General features: G+C 42.3%; 1 protein-coding gene across 4 annotated transcripts in view; it reads left to right on the forward strand.

Annotated features, from left to right (window-relative positions):
- myom2b (myomesin 2b) overlaps positions 1–23,666 on the forward strand; it is a 181,008-nt gene that overhangs the window by 80,768 nt on the left and 76,574 nt on the right. For 2 of the 4 annotated variants that reach the window (XM_041187577.1, XM_041187581.1), the window contains exons 18-29: positions 2,422–2,439; positions 3,305–3,492; positions 6,094–6,220; positions 9,356–9,534; positions 10,536–10,650; positions 11,385–11,541; positions 14,362–14,468; positions 15,573–15,617; positions 16,981–17,117; positions 22,229–22,373; positions 22,482–22,541; positions 22,984–23,051. In XM_041187577.1, coding sequence (XP_041043511.1) covers positions 2,422–2,439; positions 3,305–3,492; positions 6,094–6,220; positions 9,356–9,534; positions 10,536–10,650; positions 11,385–11,541; positions 14,362–14,468; positions 15,573–15,617; positions 16,981–17,117; positions 22,229–22,373; positions 22,482–22,541; positions 22,984–23,051 — 1,346 coding nt within the window. The remainder of the gene's footprint in view (positions 1–2,421; positions 2,440–3,304; positions 3,493–6,093; positions 6,221–9,355; positions 9,535–10,535; positions 10,651–11,384; positions 11,542–14,361; positions 14,469–15,572; positions 15,618–16,980; positions 17,118–22,228; positions 22,374–22,481; positions 22,542–22,983; positions 23,052–23,666) is intronic. The other 2 variants (XM_041187578.1, XM_041187579.1) reach the window with 1 other exon arrangement.

A 23,666-nucleotide genomic window follows, 5' to 3' on the forward strand; every position in this document is an offset into this window, starting at 1 on the left:
GAGTTCAGCACGCGCAGGACCAATGTCTCGATGGCAATGCCATCCTGCCAGTGTTGACCTCGCTGCATCAGCATGGCAGCACTATTACCCCGGACTGAAGGTGGATAGACTCCTCCATCGTCCCTTGCAACCCGAGGAGCGCACCAGACATCCTTTCCTGATGTTCCCGTGATTGTTGCTACAGTTCCACCAACTGATTGAGGACCGAGTCCAGAGGCTCGTCATCTGACTTCGACTCAGCAAATTCCTTGTCTCCAGCAATCCTATGAGTGCTGTTAACCAAGGTTGTCCCTGCCTCCACCTGCTGTGGAACAGGTTGTGTGCTGTGCTCACCAGGTTGTGATCCTGAGGCCAATCTAGATGTAGGTCTCACTGGGGTGTGTGTCACTGTACTGGTGGAGGGTGTGGGTGAGCGCCATGAGGGTCTTCAATGGTGCTGCCCTGAGGGTCCTCATCCAATGTGCTCTCAACACTGGTGTCGAGCTCAAGATTGCCTGAGGGTGACATGTCAGATGTGACTAGGACAAAAAGTGGAGATTATTAGTGCAGCCACGTTGAACACAGAACAGTGGACTCAGGATAGCTTTGAGAGAGGGATGATGTGGTGCAGGATCCTCACATGGATGTTTGTCGCTGACCATACTGAAGACGCAGGAATGGCCAACGTCCCCTCCGGCCAGCTCCAATGCACAACTCTCAAACAGAATGCAGACCTTGATGTCCAGCACTCCACACCCCCGGTCTGACACCTCTCCTGTTGATTGTGCGCAATCTTGTCCTGCATAAAGACCAATGGAGATAGTGTGAGCGAGGCCAAATGAGAAGGTTGCCAAGCATGCGTGTGTTGAGTGGAGCCATGGATAGAATGAGGAGGCAGTCTCCAGAGGGAATGAGGCCAGATGGAGATGTGAGGGTGTGTGTGAGAGAGTGAATGATGATGTCCCTTGAGCTGGCAGTGAGTGAGATGCCAGTGAATGTGTGATAGGCTTGTGAGTGGGTGAGTTGAGATTGATGAAATGGTTGCCTTACACTGGCGGCAAAATGAGATCATTCATCCGTTTTCTGTACTGGATGCCTGACCTCTTGTGTGCAGCGTTGGCACTGACCAACCCTACCAGCTCCTCTCAAGCCGGAGTAGAGGACATCACAGCGGGCCTCCACAGCATCCAGAAGACATCCCAGGGGTGCGTCAATGAATCGGGAGGGCATGGCTTTTGGGGCCATGTCTTCACCGGAGCAGCCCTGGACTGCAAGCATTGACAATTGTATTCACGACCGCATTTTAAATAAGGTGCCCAGCATGAGGAAGCGGTGAGGTAATGGTGTGGCAGGCCAACAGGAGCCACCCGCCAGCAATCCAACATGTTTCCCGTGACTGCATAATTTGACAGGCAGGAAGGGGATGATATGGCGCAAAACCCGCCACTGCAGCTGGTGGGTAAAACTTATTCTCACGCCCGTTACCGCACTTAGTGCAAATCTGCAATGATTCTACCCAAAGTATTTGTTGTCTCACACTTCTCAGTTAGAGATAGTAACAGCCTTGTACATAGTTTAAGTTTTAAGCTTTATCTCATCCCTCACTGGGAAACACGAAAAAACATTTTAAACACATATGAAACCAATGTTTCCATAATTTGTATTGTGGAAAACATAACAATGTCCGGAAATAACAGTACAATTTCTCAATAGGTTATTTGAATATTCACAATCTAACTTCATTTTGGGGCATTTGTCTTCGACTTTTAGGATCTGTGTCCCTGGAGGTTGAGACATATGGCATTGGGAAGAGATCCTTTGAAGGGTAGTTACCATATTGAGGATGGAATCAGTACAATTCTAATAATAATAAAAATCCTGAAGAGACAGGCAGCAACACTGATTGCTTATAAAATGTTGGTCCAGGAGATGGCAGTGCCATTTCGTGTCATGTTTTTCCTTATGTAATTTTAGCAAATAGAGTATATCAATGTTATCCTGGCATGTTTTGCATTTGAATATTCTGGTAAAATTGACTTAATGTCCATCAAATTAGAAGTCAAGTTCTTATTTTAATTTTACAGAGGTATTAACATCTCATTTTCCACATTTTGAATGATCTTCAGACATAAATTGGAGACAGGGTCTTGTCAACTTCTGTGACTTATAGCTGAAGAGTAGTCAAAATATAGAATTTACTTTGGTTGCTAAAGGCTGAAAACTTAGATTATTCATATGTCATTCTACTGTCAGCTATTTTAATGGAGGCATGAACACCTTCAGTAAGATAGTGGATGGCAATGTTATATGAATACATTAAGCAAATATCTGCTATATTTGTCAAAAATATTTTCAATGATTAGGTGCCATTGAATTAATTTTTAACAGGATGGATGTTAATTCTTTGCTGTATCTAAATAACTTTCTTTGTGACTATTTTAGGAGGAGGTATTCCTCATGGTAGGTACTGGAGCATGTGTAAAGCAATCAGTCATGTTTATTCTTGGCTAACGACACTTTAAAGTACCATTTTGTTCTTTAGTGGATCAACATATTAACATTCTCAATATGTTACCAGCATATGAACACAATTTAATACTCACTCCCTATTAAGCCTAAAGCACCTGTGCTCCAACTGTGGAGCAACTTATTTTTAATTCTCACAGACAATGTGATGATTGAACTCAGATCCAACGTTTCTTGTGAAGTAGTTATTAGTTACTGTTGTTGAATGCTTTGTAGATGTCAGTTATCTGTATAACCTCCACTGATTGGTTTTGCATCAACACAAAACTCAGGTGTGAACTGCCAAGCTCATGATGCTTCATATTTTAGAAAGCAATTTGAAATTTATCCCAGAGGTGAAAGCCCCAACACTATTTTGGCTGCAAAGTGAAATTTAAAAGCAAACTTTTAAAGTTACTGTTAATCCTTTTAAAGCTAGCAGAGACCTATTGTCTCATTCTTCTGACATCTAAAGGATCCGTGGACACCTGCGAGCAGATGAGTGTTCGGGTTTCTTAGCAGGACGGTAATGCACAGCCAACAGTATAATTGAGCTTATCGGTTCTGTATCATTCTATTTAAGTAGCACTAGTGGCGACAGTCATGTAATGATATTCAAAAAATCAAATGTTAGCTATACAAGATTACATGTTACTTATCAAGTATGTTTGGCCTATTCAAAAATGTACTAATTACTCTTGTACTTTAATTGGCCAATTGTATCACAATTTCAGCCAAGAAAAGACTGATCATTTTAAAGTCTTTAGGACTTACTAGATGGAGTCAGGATTTACCTTCTGCAATTTTTATCTCCCCATAGCTGCCCCATCATCGCCTTATGGGATAACTCTCCTAGACTGCACAAATAACTCCATGACACTGGGCTGGAAGATACCACGGTTTACTGGTGGCTCAGATGTCACTGGATACTACATGGATCATCGTGAAGTCACTGACCTACACTGGCATGAAAGCAACATCAAACCAATCACTGGAAGAGTTTACAAGGTTAGTGTTATGTTTAATATTTCTACAAAGAGAAACAATTTTCCTACAAACATGAAGAGCTTTCCTTTGTCTCCACTAGCCAGTCACCAAATGTAAAATATTGCAAACCTGGTTGTAAATCACACAGAATGGAACTTTTGAAATATATGTAGTTGGAGTTAAGGAAATATGGTTCCTTCCTGTTAGAGTGTGCCACTCTGATACTTAAAACATTCTAAAACTATATTATCAGCAATAACTTTCCCAGTCAGTAAGCATTAACTGGGTGGAGTGCAAAGAGAAAAATTGTGCAGTAAGCATTGTACACACATAATGGAGAATATCTGTTTTGCTGTCATTTTAAATGAATGGTATAAAAATTGAACAGCTCCATTATAGGTGTACAACCCTTCCTGCCTAATCTCTCCCACGTGATCTTGAGGGAGTGAAGATGAAATCTTACCCATCTTATGTATGTTAACTTGCTATTATGCACTTTCCCTTGTGCCTGATAGGATCAGCATAACTATTGCCTATTACTACCTTTTTTTATTCGTTCATGGGATATAGGCATTGCTGGCAAGGCCAGCATTTATTGCCCATCCCTAATTGCCCTTGTTCAGAGGGCATTTATGTGTCAGCCACACCGCTGTGGGTCTGGAATCACATGTAGGCCAGATGGTAGATTTCCTCCCCTAAAGAACATTAGTGAACCAGACAATTGGCAATGGTTTCCAGGTCATCATCAGACTTTTAATTAAATTCAAATTTCACTATCTGCTGTGGTAGAATTTGAACCTGGGTCCCTTGAGCATTACCTTGGGTCTGTGGAATACCAGGCCGGTAACAATGCCATTATGCCACCACCTTCTCAACAGGGTTAAAATTCAACTTTTATAAGGCCCAAAATGGGCAGCAGTGGATTTGCTGGATACACTTGCTCAACCCGATCTTTTTCTTTTTGTTGATGTAACTGGAAAGGATATTGAGTGAATTTGATAATACGATGCCAATCCATTACAGCTGGATTTGTATCCCTGCCTCACAATTGAATTGTACCCTCCTTCTCTTATGATAAAGGCATTGACTCATTTTGGCCTTTCTATAATAAGGGGTGCTTACATCCCACGTTCCCTGTAAACATTAGGAAAGGTTAAAGTGAATCAGTAACCTGACTTTCAAATCATTTAAAACTGGATTGATAAATACTTTGTACAGTGCATTTTGGAGCAACACAATGGAATGGATTTTCCTGGCCTTTCTCTGTCTGGACCCTGGACAAACATATTCTAACACCTGCCTAAATCCAGGTTCACCTGATTTAATGAGCTAGGTCACTATCATGTCTGTAGCTGGGTTTTGCAGGCCTTGAGGAGCAGAAACCAAAGCGCTGCCGCAGTCCAGTATTGGAGAACCATAGTCAAAGGCCTAAAAATTAAAAACAGTCTGAAAAAACTCACGAAATTCTGGCTCCACCAGAATCCCTAATCAAATGAAGGTTGGAGGTGCCATTGGAAAAATGCCCAATGCCACCTAACCACTGATAGAAGAAGAAATTGAGAGTCAGCCGTTAAGAGTCAAGCTCAGGTCCTGTTTTACTCTAGAAGAAAGCCTCAGAAACCCTGGGCAATGTGAGTGATGCAAAGATCTACTCCTTCCTCGTGTCCTTTGGCACCCAGGAAAATTAGCCTCACTGTCTCAGAGTATTTAAGTGATTAGCACATTGGTATTCTGCATTCTCTGAAAACCAGGAATATTTGAGCTGACATTGAAAGCCCCACCGACACCCCCCGCCCCTCATCAATCACTTTTTCATAAGTATATTTAATCTCGTTGAGAGCAGGATTTTCCAGTTAGGGAAGAATTCCAAGAGGAATTCTGATGAAGGCTTTTCAAATGATTTCATCTCATCCTTACAGATTACAAGCTGCAATTTCTTGTTACAGCATCCAACTGAATCCAGCATTTTGGAATCATTATTCTTCCTGGTAATTACAGAGTTCAACTATTGGACACCCTCTGTGTGAAGAAAACTTCCCAATGTCTGCCCTAAAGTTATTTTTCCCAACTCTGGATATATGGCCTCTTGCAAAAATGTGGCCTTGGGTTGACTTTTTCTATCCCGTTTAGTAGGTCACGTATTTTTTTTATAAGTTCCGCTCTATTTCTATCCTAGGCTGAGCAGCTCCAGCTTCTCAATTTACTCCTCACTTCCCTTGCTTTCTTGTTCCATCAAGGATGAGCCTTTTCCTCTGCAATGTCTTATGAGCTTGGTTGCCCCCACCTCCCCCATATCAAAGTGATGTTATTGTGATTGTGATTCCAAGCCACTAAGACATACCAGAATCAGGGACTGGAGTAAAACACAACAGGGTTGAATTTCTTTAAGGGCTCTCCCTATGAATTCCCCACCTATGTCATTTCTCCAAAATTCCTGTGGATCTGGTGCCAAATTTATGGCAGATAATTTGGAAAACCCCTGTCAAAATTAATTAATTAATTTGTTTGGAGATAGCAACACTCACAACAGCATCCATTTCTTTTAAGCTGTTTGAGGTCTTCTGCTACAATCCCTGGTGGTAGCAATGTTGATGCATTCTTTCTTTTGTTGTTCATTGAAAGATTGAAAATCTGAAAGAAGGCTCTTTCTATGAGTTTAAAGTCAGTGCTGTGAACCTGGGTGGTATCGGCATCCCTTCAGACTCCAGTCGGCCTTTCAGATGTGAAGCATGGACTATGCCAGAACCAGGTAACAGAATTACCAGCAGCACATCATCACTAACACAAGCCACTCCCGGTGCAGACTAGCCACTCAGACGAGGAGTATATGTCCATTTGTAACCAGATTTGAAAGAGTTTGTGCCAGCTTTAATGACATTGGCCTCAAGATGTCTGGGCCTGGAAAAATTGAAATCCTAATTTCAGTCTGGGGCAGAGGAAGGTAGGAAGTTGAGGATCAAAACGGACTAGGCTGGGGTTTGCCCCATTCAGATGGTTCTTTATATTCCGGTGGTGGAGAGCCAAGAGCAAATGTTCAAGGGGACATGCTGGGAGTACGTGCTTGAGCTGCTTTGAGATATCTGCCTTTACCCCTTTGAAAGGCCTCAGTGGAACATATGTGAGCTGACACCTAGCCCCATTGAGGCCTTCTGAAAGCGATTGATCCCGGAGAAGATTGATTATCTTGCCTGGAGGTAAAATGGTTCCTTATGGAACTGGATACTTCAAAAATTTCTTGGGCCCTGTTTGGACCCTTGGAGGACCTCAGGCGGAGTGCCTGTGTGTTGCTCAGCCTTACAAGCGTGGACTGGGGCAGATGCTGATGATGCAGGCAGTGATGGTTTGCCCCATACATGCAAATGATCTTGGGAACTGAGGACAAAGTATTGGGTTGGGGCTAGAGTGGGTGGAGATTCCACTCTACTGCACTTGCACTGGTGGAGTGATTCTCCCGGAATTCTCGAGCCAAAGATTCTGATATTGGAAAGTAAGTTCTGCATGAATATGCAATCTATATAATGGTGGAAAGTGGTGAGGGTGGAATCTACTACTTTTGCATAGACCGCTGCACATCATTTCAGTGTTATGGACACACTTACTCGTCCAGGCACTGTGATGAGCTTCCACATGTCAAAGAACAACATGGTCACATTTACAATGTGCTGAAGTCAAAAACTTTGATGTATGTGTTCTTAATTGGCTGATAGTAAGTCTTAAGGAGAGTTTTCAGCCACTGAATAATTTTATTTTTAAATTCTAAAATTGATGGCAAAAATTAAACACAGCAAGTAAAACATACCATGGCTATTTTTTTGTGTAGGGGTGAAATGGTACAAAAAGGTCAAATGATATAATAGGTAGCGTTAAATACTATTGAAATTATATGATAGAAGTTTTCAGAATTGTGAAAGATTTTGAGAATGTGAATCTTGAAATAGTGAAAGATGTTTCCATTAGCTGGTGAATTGGTAATATTGTGAGTGAAGAGCAGAACAGAAGAAATTTTCAATTAGTGAGATATTCGAGCTCGCTTTATCCAAAGTGTCTATTAAAGCAGAGAACAAAGTATTGTTTAAAGAGGAATTGGATAAATACTCGAAAAGGAAGAGTTATAAGGATACATGGAAAGAGCGGGGAAATGGGAATAGATCCTGTTGAAGAGGTGTGGCACAGATGGGCTGAATGGCATACACTGAAATCTCTGCAAGTCTATGATATAAATATCGACCAGAGAGAATAAGAGGATTGAAAAGAGAGAATGGTTGGAAGGAATTGGGGAAAGGAAAGGGTACCGACAATAGGCAAGATGTAGCTTTAATTTTTATTTGAAAATGTACGCTAAGGTCCTAAAGTAGCATGTGGTTTTCTCAGATTCCTAACTTAAATTCAAAGAAGATCAGAGTAAATCCAAGCCAAGTGGGGTAAATGGACACCTTTTGCCATTTCCACCATTTCTCCAGGGTTTCTGCAGATGCTCTTGGAACCTCTGCAAAATCTTGAGGCAGAAGTGTTTATTTTGGAACCGCAGTGCTAACATTGCAATGAAACAGCTGCTCTTGTGTGTCACTAACAGTGGTGGCTGAGGCTTGTTAGTGTGTGGATTATTTAGTGTTGGTTTCACTGTGAAAGCGTGTGAACTAAAAATATGGAAAGTAAGACAGCCCCCAAAGGCAAAAGGCTGAATTTTATGGGCCACCCGAGGGCAGGAAAACAGGTTGGTGAATCTGTAAATGAGGGGGTCGTGTCATTGTGCCCACCCCACAATGATTTTACAGGCAGTGTAAGAGGCATTGGGTGGTCCACCCACACATAGCCCAATTGAGGCCCTTAAGTAGGCAATTAATGCCCACTTAAGAGTCTCATACCACCCATTCCGAACTAACAGGCGGCAAGAGAGGCTGGCACCCTTATAGCCCGGCAGGTTTAATCCTGCAGGCTACTAGTCACTGAAAGCGGGTGTTTCTCCTTTCAAGCCTCCAGTGCCATTTGGAGTCCTACACCCTACAGTGTTGGCTCTGTGCCCCCCCCCCCCCCCCCATAGTTAATCCTCCTCCCTGCCCGTTTAGCATGTCCCCACTCCTCTCCCTTACCGGAGCCTGTCAGCCTGGCCCCAGCGAGACCCTGGGTGTACCTGAATGCCGCCTACCTGCAGCACCAGCAGTGGCCACCACTTCTGCTGGCATTGCCGGTGTGCAGAGGTGCCATCCACCGATTGGCCGGCAGCTCTGAGGCGTTGCTTCCTCCTGGAGACGGACAGAAGTCCCAACTCATTCTAATTAAAGGGCCGTCACCCAAAAAAATTAAAGTGGGATGAACTGGCTAAGCAGAGGCAGACTCGGCCCTGACATTTATGTTGGGAAGTGGGGAGCTCGCCCTCAGCATAGAGTCCAGCCTATATTTTTTTGGATCTGTGCACAGGGGTGAAGCCCACTGTCCTGAAGAAAGAATGGGCCTGGATACTCCAGCCCCTTTCAATCCAAAATGTACATTTGGCAAGCATGGGCGGAAACTTGAGGTCACTACTCTGCCATGGGTCTGCCCATACATGTTGACAATATAATGACGACTACAGTTGAAAAGCACTTCATTTGTTGTAGCTTGCTTTAAGACATGCTGAGGTAAACACATCTTCCACCCAATTTTCCTGTAAGCATTATGCCTGGGCAATCAAATAGAGCAAAGGAACAATCAAGGTTTAAAAAAAAAACCCAGCTCTCTAATGGCAGAGATATTTTTGTAACATGAAATGTAGACATCACTGCCAAGTCTTCACCTGGACTTACTTTTAACTTTGGCCATCACTTTGTTTGTTGCAGAACACTTCCAGAAGTCACGACATTGGGTAACACTAAGGTGTTTTTCTTATTTTCTATACACTTTTCAGGCCCCACTTATGACTTGACATTCTGTGAAATAAGAAACAATTCTCTGGTGATCCAATGGAAGGCGCCAATTTTCACCGGCAGTAGTCCTATCACTGGCTACACCGTGGATATCTGTGAAGCAAGTTCTGAGGAATGGAAAACCGTGACGGAGAAAGCGGTATCCACTCGGTACTTGAAGGTTAGGAATGAATCATTCCACGCTATTATGTTAAATTCCTCAATTTATTTGGATGTTAAAATATTTAAACTTCCTATGGAATACTACAATTAGCTGTAAAGCCCCTGTACCAAATTAGCCATGTTTCTGTTCTTGATCACTAACCAGAATTCCATGTGTGGCTGCCATGTGACAAATGGATCATGTTTGGCCATGATGGTTAGAAGAATCACAGAATAAATTTGTTGTTTAAGTTCATACATGAAGAATGGCCACTTGGGTGAGGTATCACAGTGGCTGCCTGCGTGGGAACTATATATTAGTATGAATCAGCTTCAGGGAAGGAAAGGAGAAAATGGGGGGGATAAAATCAACAATGAAAAACAAATTTCTCTTCATAATTCTGAAATGTGCCCTTCATGAAATATTCATTTTGGTTATTTTTTAATTCATATTTTATTCAGAGATTACATACCCACATGCATATTTCTACCAAGCCTGGATGCGAGTCCTGGATGATCTCTTTGCTAAAAATCAGGCATTGCAATGGAAATCAACTAACACTGGAGATCAAACTTTGGATCTTTCTCCTCTGCAATGCTCAACTACTCAGTGTCTTAACCAACTGTTTACTTGAGGGGACCAAAATCATAGTTTCTTCAGAGCAGTGAGCTCCTGGTTTGACCATTACTTCAGATCTCTGCTGTAGGTTAGGGATTGGATCACTAAGAATGACAGACAGTACAGAAATTATGCTGACCTGTTACTGCTCTATATGCTCCAATGGAAATGCAGTGCCCAGTCAGGCTTTGCTATTCACGGACTAGAAAACAATGGTTGCAATGGCATTGCTGTTTACAGTTTATGATTATTCTTACTAACTTCAGTTCCATTTTCATCAGGCAAATGTCCACTTCTTGAAGGAATTAACTCCAAGAGCATTAACTGTATTTAATTGAAGTAACAACAAACATTTTGTTAATTCTGTTTGATTACCTGGTTTTATTTCATTATCTTCACAGGTTACCAAGTTAGAGGAAGGACAGAGCTACATTTTTAGAGTCCATGCAGTGAATGCAGCTGGTCAGGGCAAGCCTTCTGAGCCTTCTGAACCAGTTCTCATTCAAGCTAGACCAGGTACACTATGAGCTATTGTTTTTTACGGACTAGGGCAATATAAAAGGCTATTGTGCCAAGCCATCTCAGCACGGCATTGCAGGATTTGCGTTATGCTACTGCTCTTATTTGAATTAAATATTTTGTCTTCCTTTAAGAAGGAAAGAAACTAGAGAAAGTGCTTTTAATTCAAAATACTCCCCACGTTTAGAGTCTTGCCAGAAATGTGTTCAATGCTATTGTCAAAGATGGTTCTGTTGCAAATGGGGGAGGGGAGGGGGCGGGGCAGGGGGGAGGGGGGGGGTGGGTGGTGGGGTGGTGCGTGTGGGGGGGGGGTTGGGGAGGCGGGCGGGGTGGCGAGGGAAGAGTGGTGCAGTGGTGAGAAGTGGAAAGGGGCCTTTGAAACCAGTCAAGGAGCTGCTCTTGAGCTTGCCGGCACCAGGAAACCATGCCATGTACTGGGAAATCTGCATTCCCGGCCAAAAACATGGCTTTATGGGGTTGAGTAGCGCTGATCAGTTTGAAGTCATGTGAGGGCACTTTACAGTGAAAGTGTTATGAGATGCCTTAGATTATTAATAGCACTCAAAGTGCTTATGTAGTGGGGGAAGAACCTATTCAAATGTCTTATGACAGGTAAGAATGTTTTCTTTTAGAAAATGAGATTGTATTTTGGACATAAAATACTCCCCCTTCACAATACTTCTAATTAGATAAGCATTCTATTAATATTGTATCTATCCTTACTCTTTAAGGAACCAAGGAAATCGCTGCTGGTGTCGATGCAGAAGGAAATATTTATTTGAACTTTGAGTGCCATGAAATGACAGATGCCTCCCAATTTGCCTGGGGCAAGGCCTATGAAGAGATAACTGACTTCTCGAAAGTCCACATTGAAACAGAGGGTGAAAAGTAGGTAGTTTTGCATATTTTTAGTTACATTACATCCAGGGTAATTTCCTTTCAAGACTCACACTATCACACTATTGTTACACACTATTGTCACGGTGTAGAAGGAGGCCATTCAGCCCATCTTGTCTGCACCAGCTCTCTGAGCATTTTAACTTAATGCCAATCTCCTGCCTTTTCCCCATAACCCTGTATGTTGTCTCTACTTAGATAAACATCCAATGCCCTTGTGAATGCCTCAATTGAACCTGCCTCCACCACAATTCGAGGCAATGTATTCCAAACCCCAACCACTCACTGTGTGAAAAAAAAAATTCTCACCTCATATTTGCTTCTTTTGCAAAACGCTTAAAAACTGTGCCCTCTGGTTCCCCGTGCACTCATGGTTTTCATATTGCATTGCAGTTCCATTTTATTCCAGATTGAGCCTGGTTTGGATTTAGTTCTCTCATGGCTCATGATGTGCCTACATGTTGCAGTGTTGAACTATACAGAAAAGCTATAAATTCAATCCATCCCACCACTGAGGCCATGTTTATTGCAACCCCAGAAAAGCTCTGGAACTCTGGATCAACGGAAAAGAGACAGGGATCTGGCATAATCTACCTCTGCTCCACTTCTTCCAAATTTTGTGTCTGGTAAATGGGAGTTCCCAGGGCAGAAGTCAGGAAAATTGGGCCTCCTTTCCTTGGTGAAGAGCTAAGGGTAACTAACTCATAAGCCTGTTGCAGATATTGCAACATTGTAGAGGGTCTCCCTGTTTTTTCTTTTGATCATTGATTTTAAATTGTTTTAAATGGTTAAAGTTACTTAAATGTTAGAAATTTTGTCAGCTAGCTCTGAATCTCTGATCTTTCTAAGCATTCCCTTTGCTCTATGATAGATGCATGTTGTTGGTTGTAATACAAACATTCTTAATTACAAGTGGATTGATCATGGACACTCTGGTCTGATAATCCCTCTGGAGCTTTGAGAGGGGCGGATAGAGTGGGGTGGAATGGAGCATTCCCCCACCCACCCCCCCCACCCCCCACCCCGCCTACCTGCCTTAAATTTTCATGGTGAGCACCCTCACTGTTGGCAACACAAGGTCGGGGCGGTGGGGAAGGATTCCACCTAATAGTTTGCCAAATAGTGGCCACAGTCCTGCATGGCTTGGGGAGGGAGATTACCAAAAAGCTGATTTATTGCTTCTGTCTGTTTCAGCTATGCTGAAAGGCTCAAAACCACCTGGGAAGGGTTCAAGAACTACCTGACATCAGTCCTAACAACACTGGCTGTCAAAGATTCACAGACGGCCCTGATGTCCAATGCTGCTAACAGCCTAAGCATGAAACACAACATATATCCCTCGTGCATACCATAGTAACATGACCATCCATTTTCAGCCAAGTGTATTGTGGATCATCCCCTGAAAATGCTGTGATCTGCGATGGGTCCAGAAGGGACGCAACTTTGGTAGCTCTAGGCTCCGCCCAATGGCAGACCAGCCCACCACATCATTCTTCCCTCAGCTCCAAAAATTTCGAGATCCCTGTATCAAATATAGGGCAGGATTTTCCGGTCCCACCTGCCACTGGGATCAACCGGTCCCACTGGAAGTCAATAGAATTTTGGCTGGTCTGCCACATAAGGCCCCACCACAGGTGGTGGGGCCAGGAAACCCTGGCCATAGACTTCTGTTATTTGTGTTCATCATATGGTAATGGGTCAGACTAATGGGTAATCTCTGTTTGTTGTTACCTAAAGATAACCCAGTGAATACTGGGGAAAGAAACAGGAATGAGATAATTTATTACAAGCCAGTGTTTATCAAGGTATGAAGGCTGTTAACTGTTTAGCTGCTTGACTTCTTCAAAATAACTGTTTTGATGTCAAGAGAAATCAGTTGAATAAATGTCTTAGGGCTGGCTGCTAGTTTGTAGTTCGACAATAACTTACATTTATATAGTGCCTTTACTGTGGTAAAATTTACCAAGGCAATTAATGGAACCGTAATCAGACAAATGTTGACACCATGCCAAATGAGGACAGATGACTAAAAGCTTAGCAAAAAATGTAGGTGTTGAGGAGTATCATGAAGGACGAGTAAGATGAAGAGAGGTTTAGTGAGGGAATTCCAGAGCTTGGAATCTAGACAGCTGAAGACACTGCCACCAATGGTGGGACGAAGGAAGTGGGGACTACCTAAACCCTGAATGACAGAGTTTTATGTGCGGTGCTCACACGTTTACCACCAGATTTTGCTTTACCTGTATCTGGATGTGTTAGGTCACCTGGGAGCGCATAAGTGAAAATCAGTCAGGGACGATTGCACTTCAGAATAACAGACCACATTATTTTCCATTCAATTTAAGTCTACGGACAGAATATCAGATCTAGTCTCTTGGTTGTCAGTGCCTGATACTCTTCTATGTGCCCAAGAAAGACAATGAGTCTAGGAACAGGAAAACCTAACACGGTCAGCTGGAAGAACCACCAAACATTCAACTCAGTTATATGAATGCAGCTCTGTTGTATAGAACCTTGCTAAATTGTAGCTTCAATTAAGTATAATTTATGATTAGCCTGTAGAAATTTTTCTTACCTTCTAGACTGAAAGAATACACAATGGGCATCCAGACCAATTTACAATGACGGGGGTCAGTTGTTAGAGCTGGCCTATGCTGTCTCACTGTAGAAAGGGTAAAAGATATGGGTTCAGCTTGGAAGAGAGGCAGTCTGCTTATGGAAACAGTCATCAGAAAAGGGTATTGGGGAAAAAGGCTAAACTGTAGCATTCACTTTCAGAAAAAAAATCCAATTTTTTTTTTTCTCTTCTAGGTCCAAATTGGTCTTTAAGCATCCTGACATGTCTGATTTGGGAACATACTCTGTGGCAGTATCAGACACTGATGGCATCTCTTCCAGCTATGTTTTAGAAAAGGAAGGTATGCATTCTTTCACACACCCGATCAGGGAAAGGCTGTATCTGAGTGGGCCTCTTGATCAACATGCTAAGGAAAACCTCAGGCCAGGATTTTCTGGCCCCGTAATGGCAGGTTCCACCGTGCGAGATTGGGCAGGCCAGCCAAAAGTCCATTGACTTTCGGTGGAACTGGATGATCCCATATAGCCCAGTAGAAATATCAATGAGCTGATCATTCTTGACTTTCTTACCTCAAGATAGTGTGTCTGGGGAGATTTCCTGAGCTCCCCTGGGAATTCTGTTGATCATTCCCTTACACAAGCCTTGGGGAGGCAATGGGGTAGCGGTACTTTCACTGGACCCAAGGTAATGATCTGGAGACCCGGGTTTGAATCTTGCCACGGCAAATGGTGCAATTTGAATTTCAGTTAAAAAAAATCTGGAATTAAAAGTCTAATGATGACCATGTCAATTGCTATAAAAACCCATCTGATTCACAAATGTCCTTTTAGGGAAGGGAATCTGCTGTCCTTACCTGGTCTGGCCTACATGTGACTCCAGACTCTCAGCAATTTGGTTGACTCTTAAATGCCCTCTGAACAATGGCAATTAGGAATGGGCAAATGCTGGCCTAGCCAGTGATGTCTACAACCAATGAATTAAAAAAAGAATGAGATGGGGGACTGACAGTGCCCTAATGCAAAGTCTGGTGGTTCACCTTGACTATACAAATGACTTTGTCCTTAAGATAAGGGAAGAGATCTTGAATTTCAGACATGGACACACTTAGAGCCCATTGTCTTCCTCCTGCTGGTAAAGCATGCTGACTGGAATTTCAGCCCCATTGTATCTGGTTGGAATACTTAGGGTAGATTTTTGTCTTTGTTGCCTGGGCAATAAATACGGTCAGAGCTGAGTTCATAAGGAAATTCTGGTTGGGAGGCTTGCAAGTTAATTAACAGAATCCTTCCTACCAGAGTTTCTTTATTATCTGTGCAATACTTAACATCCAGATGGAAAAAATTGAGAAATCTATCCTATAGAATGTAAACAGTGTATTGGGTTTGATTATTAAATCATATAAAATACTTCACAAAATGAAAACCACCTGCCTTCTATTTTTCAGAATTGGAACGTTTAATGACTTTAAGCCATGAGATCAAACATCCAAGTGAGTATAGCTGAACTTTCACTAGCAAGGTTACTGCGAAACATGATACGATGGTGCTTTCATTATTCACTTTCTCAATTACCCATTGGATTTTCTCAAGACAATGTCTTGTGTTATTTATGTTCAGGTTTTCATTCTTCAAGACTGTGAGTTTAGTGCATCATAAACTTTGGGCTTTCCTAAATTAAATTGTTACCAACTCTTGGATTGAAACTCGAGGAGCAGCCTGATTTAATGCAAACTAGATGTGGCTATATTAAAATCCACTGGAAACCAGTATGGGGAAAGGGCGAATCATTTAGCCAGTTTAACATTTGCCTGTTTGTATATATAAAAAACATATGCCTGGTATGAGCACATATACATTCTAGGGCCAGATTTTCTACTTGGACATTGGGCAGGATAACAGCGACAAATAGGGAAAGTTTAGATGGCATGGCCTCCCACCACATTTTCACCAGCGGATCCTGGCAAGCTGCCTCATTTTCCTGTCTCTGTCAATCCCTGAGAGTGCCAGGATAAAGATGACGGCCATCCCTAAGACAGTGGTAGTAAGCCCCTTATGTCATTAGGTAAAAGGAAAGGACCTGGTCAGCGGGACCCAAATACTATAAAAGTTCTGGCCTCAACGTAGCTGAGGCCCAGAGAAAGATCCACTGTTCCCTCTTCAGGGTTCTTCCACTGCTTTTAAAACTCCAAACAGCTTTTAAAGTGCTGAAGTACCAGCAGTATTTAATGTATGGTTAGCCCCAGGCTTCAGCTTTGTTCCAGAGATTCTGCAATGAGCCTGCTCTGCGTGGAAATGAGCTCCAGCCTTGGGAAGATGAAGCTCACTTTCAATGGGCTAATAGTGATGAGCCAAGCTCTTGCTCTGTTGCTATTTCTGATTGGCCTAAATATCAAATTCATAAAACAGCAATAAATTGCCATGAAACAATGAGGAAACCCTCTGTGAACATCCACATTTAAGAATTATTAAAAAAGAAAGCAACCAATACTTGATTCCTCAACATTTTATGACTCTCAGAAATTAACTAGCTTCAGGCTGTGACTACTCACAACAAACGCCTTTGAAGAACAGGCTGTAAACAGTTCCACTTCATCTGAAGAATAATGCATTGTGAGTTATATAGAATCATAGCTCCTAATCAGGAATGATTATATTGAACATCTGCTAGTGTTGAACATTGTGCATTTATCACTATTTGCATTTTCCTGGGTTTTGCACAAATTTTCCACTAAAACCTCAGGCTATCTGGAGAATGCTTGTGGAACTTTTTTAAAATCCAAACAATTCAGCTTTTTTTTTGTTGAATAGTGACTGTGCAATTAAAAATAACATCTTACTTCCCTTTCCTCTTAGCAATCCCATTGAAAAATGAATTATCCTATGAGGTTTTTGAAAAAGGCCAAGTTCGTTTTTGGCTTCAGACTGAGGCTGTGTCACCCAACGCTACTTGCAAGTTCATTGTCAATGACATGGAGCTGACAGACAGCAAGGTAATGACTCTCTTCAACACAAATTAACTGTAAGGGTTGGGATGAAGTGGCTATTGCAGAAAGCTCCAAGGGACTTCAATGTGTGCCACAGCAAAGTGTTGCCTATCTGTATTTCAACATATTATTTTATCAATAAACCCAAGTCAGGAGTAAGAGTGGAAACTGCTGGAAATGTGCAGGATGTTTGGCAGTTGCAGAAAAAAAAATCTGACTTTTGACTGAGGCCACACTAAAAGCAACCTGTCTTTCAGATGCATACCAATTTGCTGGCCGTGGAGACTGGTTCATGGCAGATTTAACTTTCAGTCTTATGCAAATGAGTGATGACTCGAGAAAATAAAAACGTTTCTCAAAACTAGCACAATTTTGGGAGCAATTTGCGGCTCGATTGCTGATTGTGCACAAAGTAGTAACTTTACCTTATAGCTGGGATTTTCCGGCCCTGCTGCAGCGGGTTCACCGTGGCAAATGCAGTGAGCCATTTAAGTCTCTGTCGGCTTTGGCAGGACTGGAAGGTCCCACCAGCGGGAGGGGCTGGAAAATCCCACCCTATGGCCAGGATTTTCCCCTCGGCGATTTGGGGGCGGGGCCTGCTCGCCGAGGGGAAAATGACGCGGGATGACATTAGGATGAACCCCCGACATCAACCCAGCCCCTTTAAATATTCACGAATGTGGGCGGACAGCGAAATCAGCTGTCCGCCCGCCGACCTGTCAATGGCCAATTGAGGGCATTGACAGGCTAATTAACATTATTAAACACCCTGCCCGTCCAAACTTAAGGCTGGCGGGCAGGCCAGGAGCCCCAGCAGGCTCCTGATTATTCATGAAACTTCATCCACTGGCGGGATGAAGTTTCATCTACGTTTTTTAAGAATTTAATATATTTTATGTGTTTATTATTAACATGTCCCATCTCGTGTGACATTGTCACATGAGGGGGACATGGTAATAATTTTAATATTTCTCTAGTTTTAGCATTTACTTACCTTTCACTAAACTCCCTGAGACAGCACTTTGCCTCAGGAAGCAGTGTGCTCTTTCGCGCAATTGCGTTAAAGAATGCCCTTTGACAGGTGGGGATTCCCTCCACCCCTTGCACAAATGCAGAAAGATCTGGAGAATATCCAGGCTTGGGCTGACAAGTGACAAGTAACATTCGCACCACACAAGTATGACCATCTCAAATAAGGGAGAATCTAACTATCACCCTTTGACATTCGATGACATTATCATCACTGAACCCCCCTCTATCAACATCTTGGGGGTTACCATTGACCAGAAACTGAACTGGACTAGCAATATAAATACTGCGGCTACAAGAGTAGGTCAGAGGCTAGGAATCCTGTGATGAGTAACTCACCTCCTGACTCCACCAAGCCTGTCCACCATCTACAAGTCTCAAGTCAGGAGTGTGATGGAATACTCCCCACTTGCCTGAATGAGTACAGCTCCCACAACACTTAAGAAGCTTGACACCATCCAGGACAAAGCAGCCCTCTTGACTGGCACCCCACCTAGAAACATTCATTCTCTCCACCACAGATGCACAGTGGCAGCAGTGTGTACCATCTACAAGATTCACTGCAGGAACTCACCAAGGCTCCTTAGACAGCACCTTCCAAACCCACAACCACTACCATCTAGAAGGACAAAGGCAGCAGACGCATGGGAACACCACCACCTAGTTCCCCTCCAAGTCACTCACCATCCTGACTTGGAAATATATCGCCGTTCCTTCACTGTCACTGGCTCAAAATCCTGGAACTCCCTCCCTATCAGCACTGTGGGTGTACCTACACCACAGGGACTGCAGCGGTTCAAGGAGATAGCTCACCACCATCTTCTCAAGGGCAATTAGGGATGGGCAATAAATGCTGGCCCATCCAACGACGCCCACATCCCATGAATGAATTTGAAAAATGCAAACTCTCTGCTTTATGCTAGGCAGCCAATCCGCTATTCAGGCTAATATGTTATCCTTTGCACTATGAACTTTTATTTTCCACAATAACCTTTGATGTGGCACCTTATCAAATGCCATCTGGAAATCCAAGTACAGTACATCTACAGGCTCCCCTTTATCCACAGTACATGTTACTCCTTCAAAGAACTCTAATAAATTGGTTAAATGTGATTTCCCTTTCCCAAAATCATGCTGACTCTTCCCAATTACCTTGTGTTCTTCTAAGTACCCAGCTATAAACTCTCTAATGATTGACTATAACACCTTCCCCACGACAGACATCAAGCTAACATGCCAACAGTTTCCTGTTTCCTGTCTCCCTCCCTAGTTGAATAGAGGGGTTATATTTGCTGCTTTCCAGTCTGAAGGAACCTTTCCAGAATCTAGAGTGTTTTGGAAAATTAACACCAATGCATCTGCTACCTCATTAGCCACCTCTTTTATGATCCCAGGGTGAAGTCCATCTGGACCCGGAGTCTTGTCAGCCCGCAGCTCCATCAGCTTACTTAGTAAGGCTTCCCTGGTGATTATAATTTCACTAAGTTCCTCTCACCTCCACCTCCTGAGTTACAGCTATTATTGGAAGTTTTTAATATCGTTTATAGTGAAGACAGAAGCAAAATATTTGTTCATTTCATCCGCCATGTCTTTATTATCTACTATTAATGCTCCATTCTCACTCTCTAGAAGACCAACACTCACTTTACCTATTCTTTTTTCCTGTTTAAATACCTGTAGAAACTCTTGCTATCTGTTTTTACAATTCTAGCTCGCTTCCTCTCATATTCTAATTTCTTCCTCCTAATTAACGTTTTCATTATTCTCTGTCACTCTTTATATTCTGGCCAATTATCTGATCTGGCATTCATTTTTGCAGTTACATGCTTTTTCCTGAAGTTTAATGCTTTCCTTAACTTCTTTAGTTAACCATGGATGGTGGGTCCTCCCTTTAGAATTTTTCTTTATTGTAGGAATATATTTATTTCTGAGTATTCTGATATATCCTCTTAAATGTCTGCCTCTACTTTTCTATTGATCTATTCCCAGCCTAGTTTCCCAGTTCACTTCAGCTAGCTCAGCTTTCACGCCTACATAGTTGCCCTTATTTAAGTTTAAAATACATAGGACAGGCCCACTCTTCACCCTTTCATACTGGGTGTAAAATTCAATCATATTGTGGTCGCTGCTCCCTACGGGTGCCTTTACTCTGAGGTCATTAATTAATCCTGTCACATTTCACAATACTAAATCGAGTATAACCTGCTCTCTGTTTGGTTCCAGAATGTGCTGCCCTAAGAAATGGTATTGAAAGCATTCTATGAACTCCTCACCCAGGCTACTCCTGCCAGTCTGATTTTTCTCGTTTATATGTAGATTAAAGTCACCCATGATTATTTCTGCTCCTTTCTCACAAACACCCAATATTTATTCTTGTATACTTTGTCCTATGTTGTGGTTAGGAGGCCAGTAGACCACTCCCACTAGTGACTTCTTTCCCCTACTATTCCTCATCTCCACCCGAACCAATTCTACATCCTGATCTCCTGAACCAAAGTCATCACTCACTACTGCACAAATGCCATCCTTGATTAACAGTGCTACCCCCTCCACCTTTACTTAGCCTCCTATTCCTCTTGAAGATCATAAACCCCTCAATATTCAGGATCCAGCCCTTGTCATCCTTCAGTCACGTCTTCATAATGGCTATCAGGCCATATTTATTCACTTCAGTGTGTGCTATCAATTTGTTTACTTTGTTATGAATGTTAGGTGAATTCAGATACAGAGCCTTTAGTTTTGACTTTGTGTTATCTTTGTGACATCCAGTCTTGATTCTTGATGCATTGTTAGGTTTTTTCTCTCTGTCCCTTCCTGACATTCTCCGACTCTCATTTCCCACATTACTATTCTCTTCTCTTATCTTGTCTCTATTCTTTGATATACCACATTTGATACCTTGCCCCCGTTATTTAGTTAGAACCCTCTCTACTTCCCTTGTTTTGTGGTTCGCAAGAACACGAGTCCCAGCATGATGGTCCATACCATCAGGTCCCAATGGTACAGCCCCCACTTTCCCCAGTACTGGTGCCAATGCCCCACAAACCAGAACCCACTTCTCCCAAACCAGTCTTTGAGCCACATGTTCATTCCTCTAATTTTATGTACCCTATGCCAATTTGCATGTGGCTCAGGCAATAATTCAGAGATTAGAACCTTTGAGGTTCTGCTTTTTAATTTTGACCCTAGATCCTCATACTTTCTATGCTGAACCTCTTTCCTAGTTTTACCTATGTCATTGGTACCTACATAGACCACAACAGCCGGGTCCTCCCCCTCCCACTGAAGTTCCTCTCCACTCCTGAGCAGATGTCCTGAACCCTGGCACTGGGCAGGCAACACAGCCATCTGGACTCTCATATTTTGCTGCAGAAAACAGTGTCAATCCCTTTTACTATACTGTCCCCTACTACCACTACATTCCTTTTAGCTCCCCCCACTTGAATGGTTTCCTGTACCACGGTGCCATGGTCAGTTTGCTCAGTCATTCTGCAGTCCCGAATTACTTATTATATTATTCACTTATTTATCTTGCTTTTTATAAACTTTAACACCAATTTATACACTATTTTAAACTTTAGGAATAGAATAGACTTTAACCACTCACCAGATATTCACCAAACAGCTAGCTTGTTTCCTGTAGTAGAGCAAGAACCAATTCCAACAGGGTGAGAAAGATAGAAAAAGGAAACAAACACCCCTTCACTGAACTCCCCCACTCACCAAACTCCAAGTCTGCACTCAGTTTCCTCAGCTGCATTCTGTTTACCTTAGTTACACTAAAGAACCCTGTATTCATAGCCAGCTGAACTGGGGCTAGAGTAATCAGATTCAACCAGTTAGCTAATTAATTACTCAGTTCTTACAGCAGAGCGTGAGTTTACTTAACCTGTCTAAACTGCAAGAAAAAAAAGAACTTAACCTGCTTCCACAGTACTTTCCAGTTATTGCTAATTACAGACTAGATTAGATTTTAAAAACCAAATTTAAGAACAAGATTAACAGTTTAAACTCCACCACTCACCAAATTCCAAGTCTGTACTCCATTTGCTCAGCTGCACTCCGTTTTCATTTAATTGTCCTCACAGGAGCACAAGATTACATTTGATAAGTCTACTGGTGTGATTGAGATGGTTCTGGAGCAGTTCACAAGTAAGAGTGAAGGAACTTACACTATCCAAATAGAGGATGGCAAGGCCAAAAACCAGTCATCTGTGGTTTTGATTGGGGATGGTAAGTGTGCTTTCACCTCAGTAATACATTCAGCTTATTTACACCCAATGTTAGACTAGCTGGACAAGTTTCATTGGCTGAAAATGTTTTCCTAATTGTCCTTTGTAGCATTTAAGGCAGCCCTGGCAGAAGCTGAGTTCCAGAGAAAAGAATTCCTGAGAAAACAAGGTAAGATACAAATGGCCTTTATCTTGGACATGGCTTGTATAAGTTACTCCTCTTTTGTGTCTTTAAATTTAATTTGAAATCTTCTGTTAATGCGGTTCAATATTGGGTTTTTACAGTAAAATCCCCCATCTGTTATTTCAAAGAAAATGTGGTTTAATATCCCATTACTCTAGAGTAAAGAAGAATTTCATACAAATGCATTATATCGGTTGGAACTAAAGTTGCAGTAGGCAACATCACTGCATTTCCTAGTTTTATTTAGTTGCTTTTATCTTTGCCTTACTCTACGGTAAATGTAAATGTTTCCTTTCTTGCTTTCATTTCCTCATCCCCTCTGTTCTTCCCTCCCTACCCCGCACCCCCACCCAAAGGCTGATAGTTATTGTATAGAATTTTACAGGTTACCATTGTTTTAATTGAGCCAATTTTGTTCCTTGTCCAGGGCCTCACTTTGCAGAGTACATGCACTGGCACGTGACAGAGGATTGTGAAGTTGAGCTGATGTGCAAGGTGGGGAATGTCACCAAATGTTGGATGAACTGTATTGTTATAAACCAACATGGGTAATGTGGGGTGGACCCAAAATTTATAAATGTCGAGTAGCTGCCATGAAGAAATCCATGCAATGCTACCATCAGAGAACTCCTGGGCTTTTCTATACTTCACAAACTTGACAGTTTTGTTCATCTGCCTAAAACATAGCAAACCTAAAATATAACATGATAACAATGACCCTATGAATTAGAAAGCCCTCACTTAAAGTTGTGTTAGTATTATTCACAGTAGAATATAAACACTTTGCACTTGTTTTGAGTCCTGTCCAGCATCAACATTCCTGCTGCCCTGGCATTCTAGTTTACTGAGGGAAGTCAGGGTGGGAAAAGTAGAAGCTCTGGCTGCAGCATCTAATCATCCTTAGACATGAGAGTGGTGTCAGAATACTGGAAGATTGTACTTTTAGATCCCCATTCAAAAAAGGGAGAGGGATAAACCTGATAACTAGAGACTAGTCAGCCCAATGTTGGTGGGAAACTTCCAGAGACAAAATTAATTGCCACTTGGATAAACAGACATTTGTAGTTGCCAGCTAACATAGATCTGTTAAAAACATATTGTGCCTAATGA

Source organism: Carcharodon carcharias, chromosome 5 (genome assembly GCF_017639515.1).
Source record: "Carcharodon carcharias isolate sCarCar2 chromosome 5, sCarCar2.pri, whole genome shotgun sequence".
NCBI lineage: Eukaryota > Metazoa > Chordata > Chondrichthyes > Lamniformes > Lamnidae > Carcharodon > Carcharodon carcharias.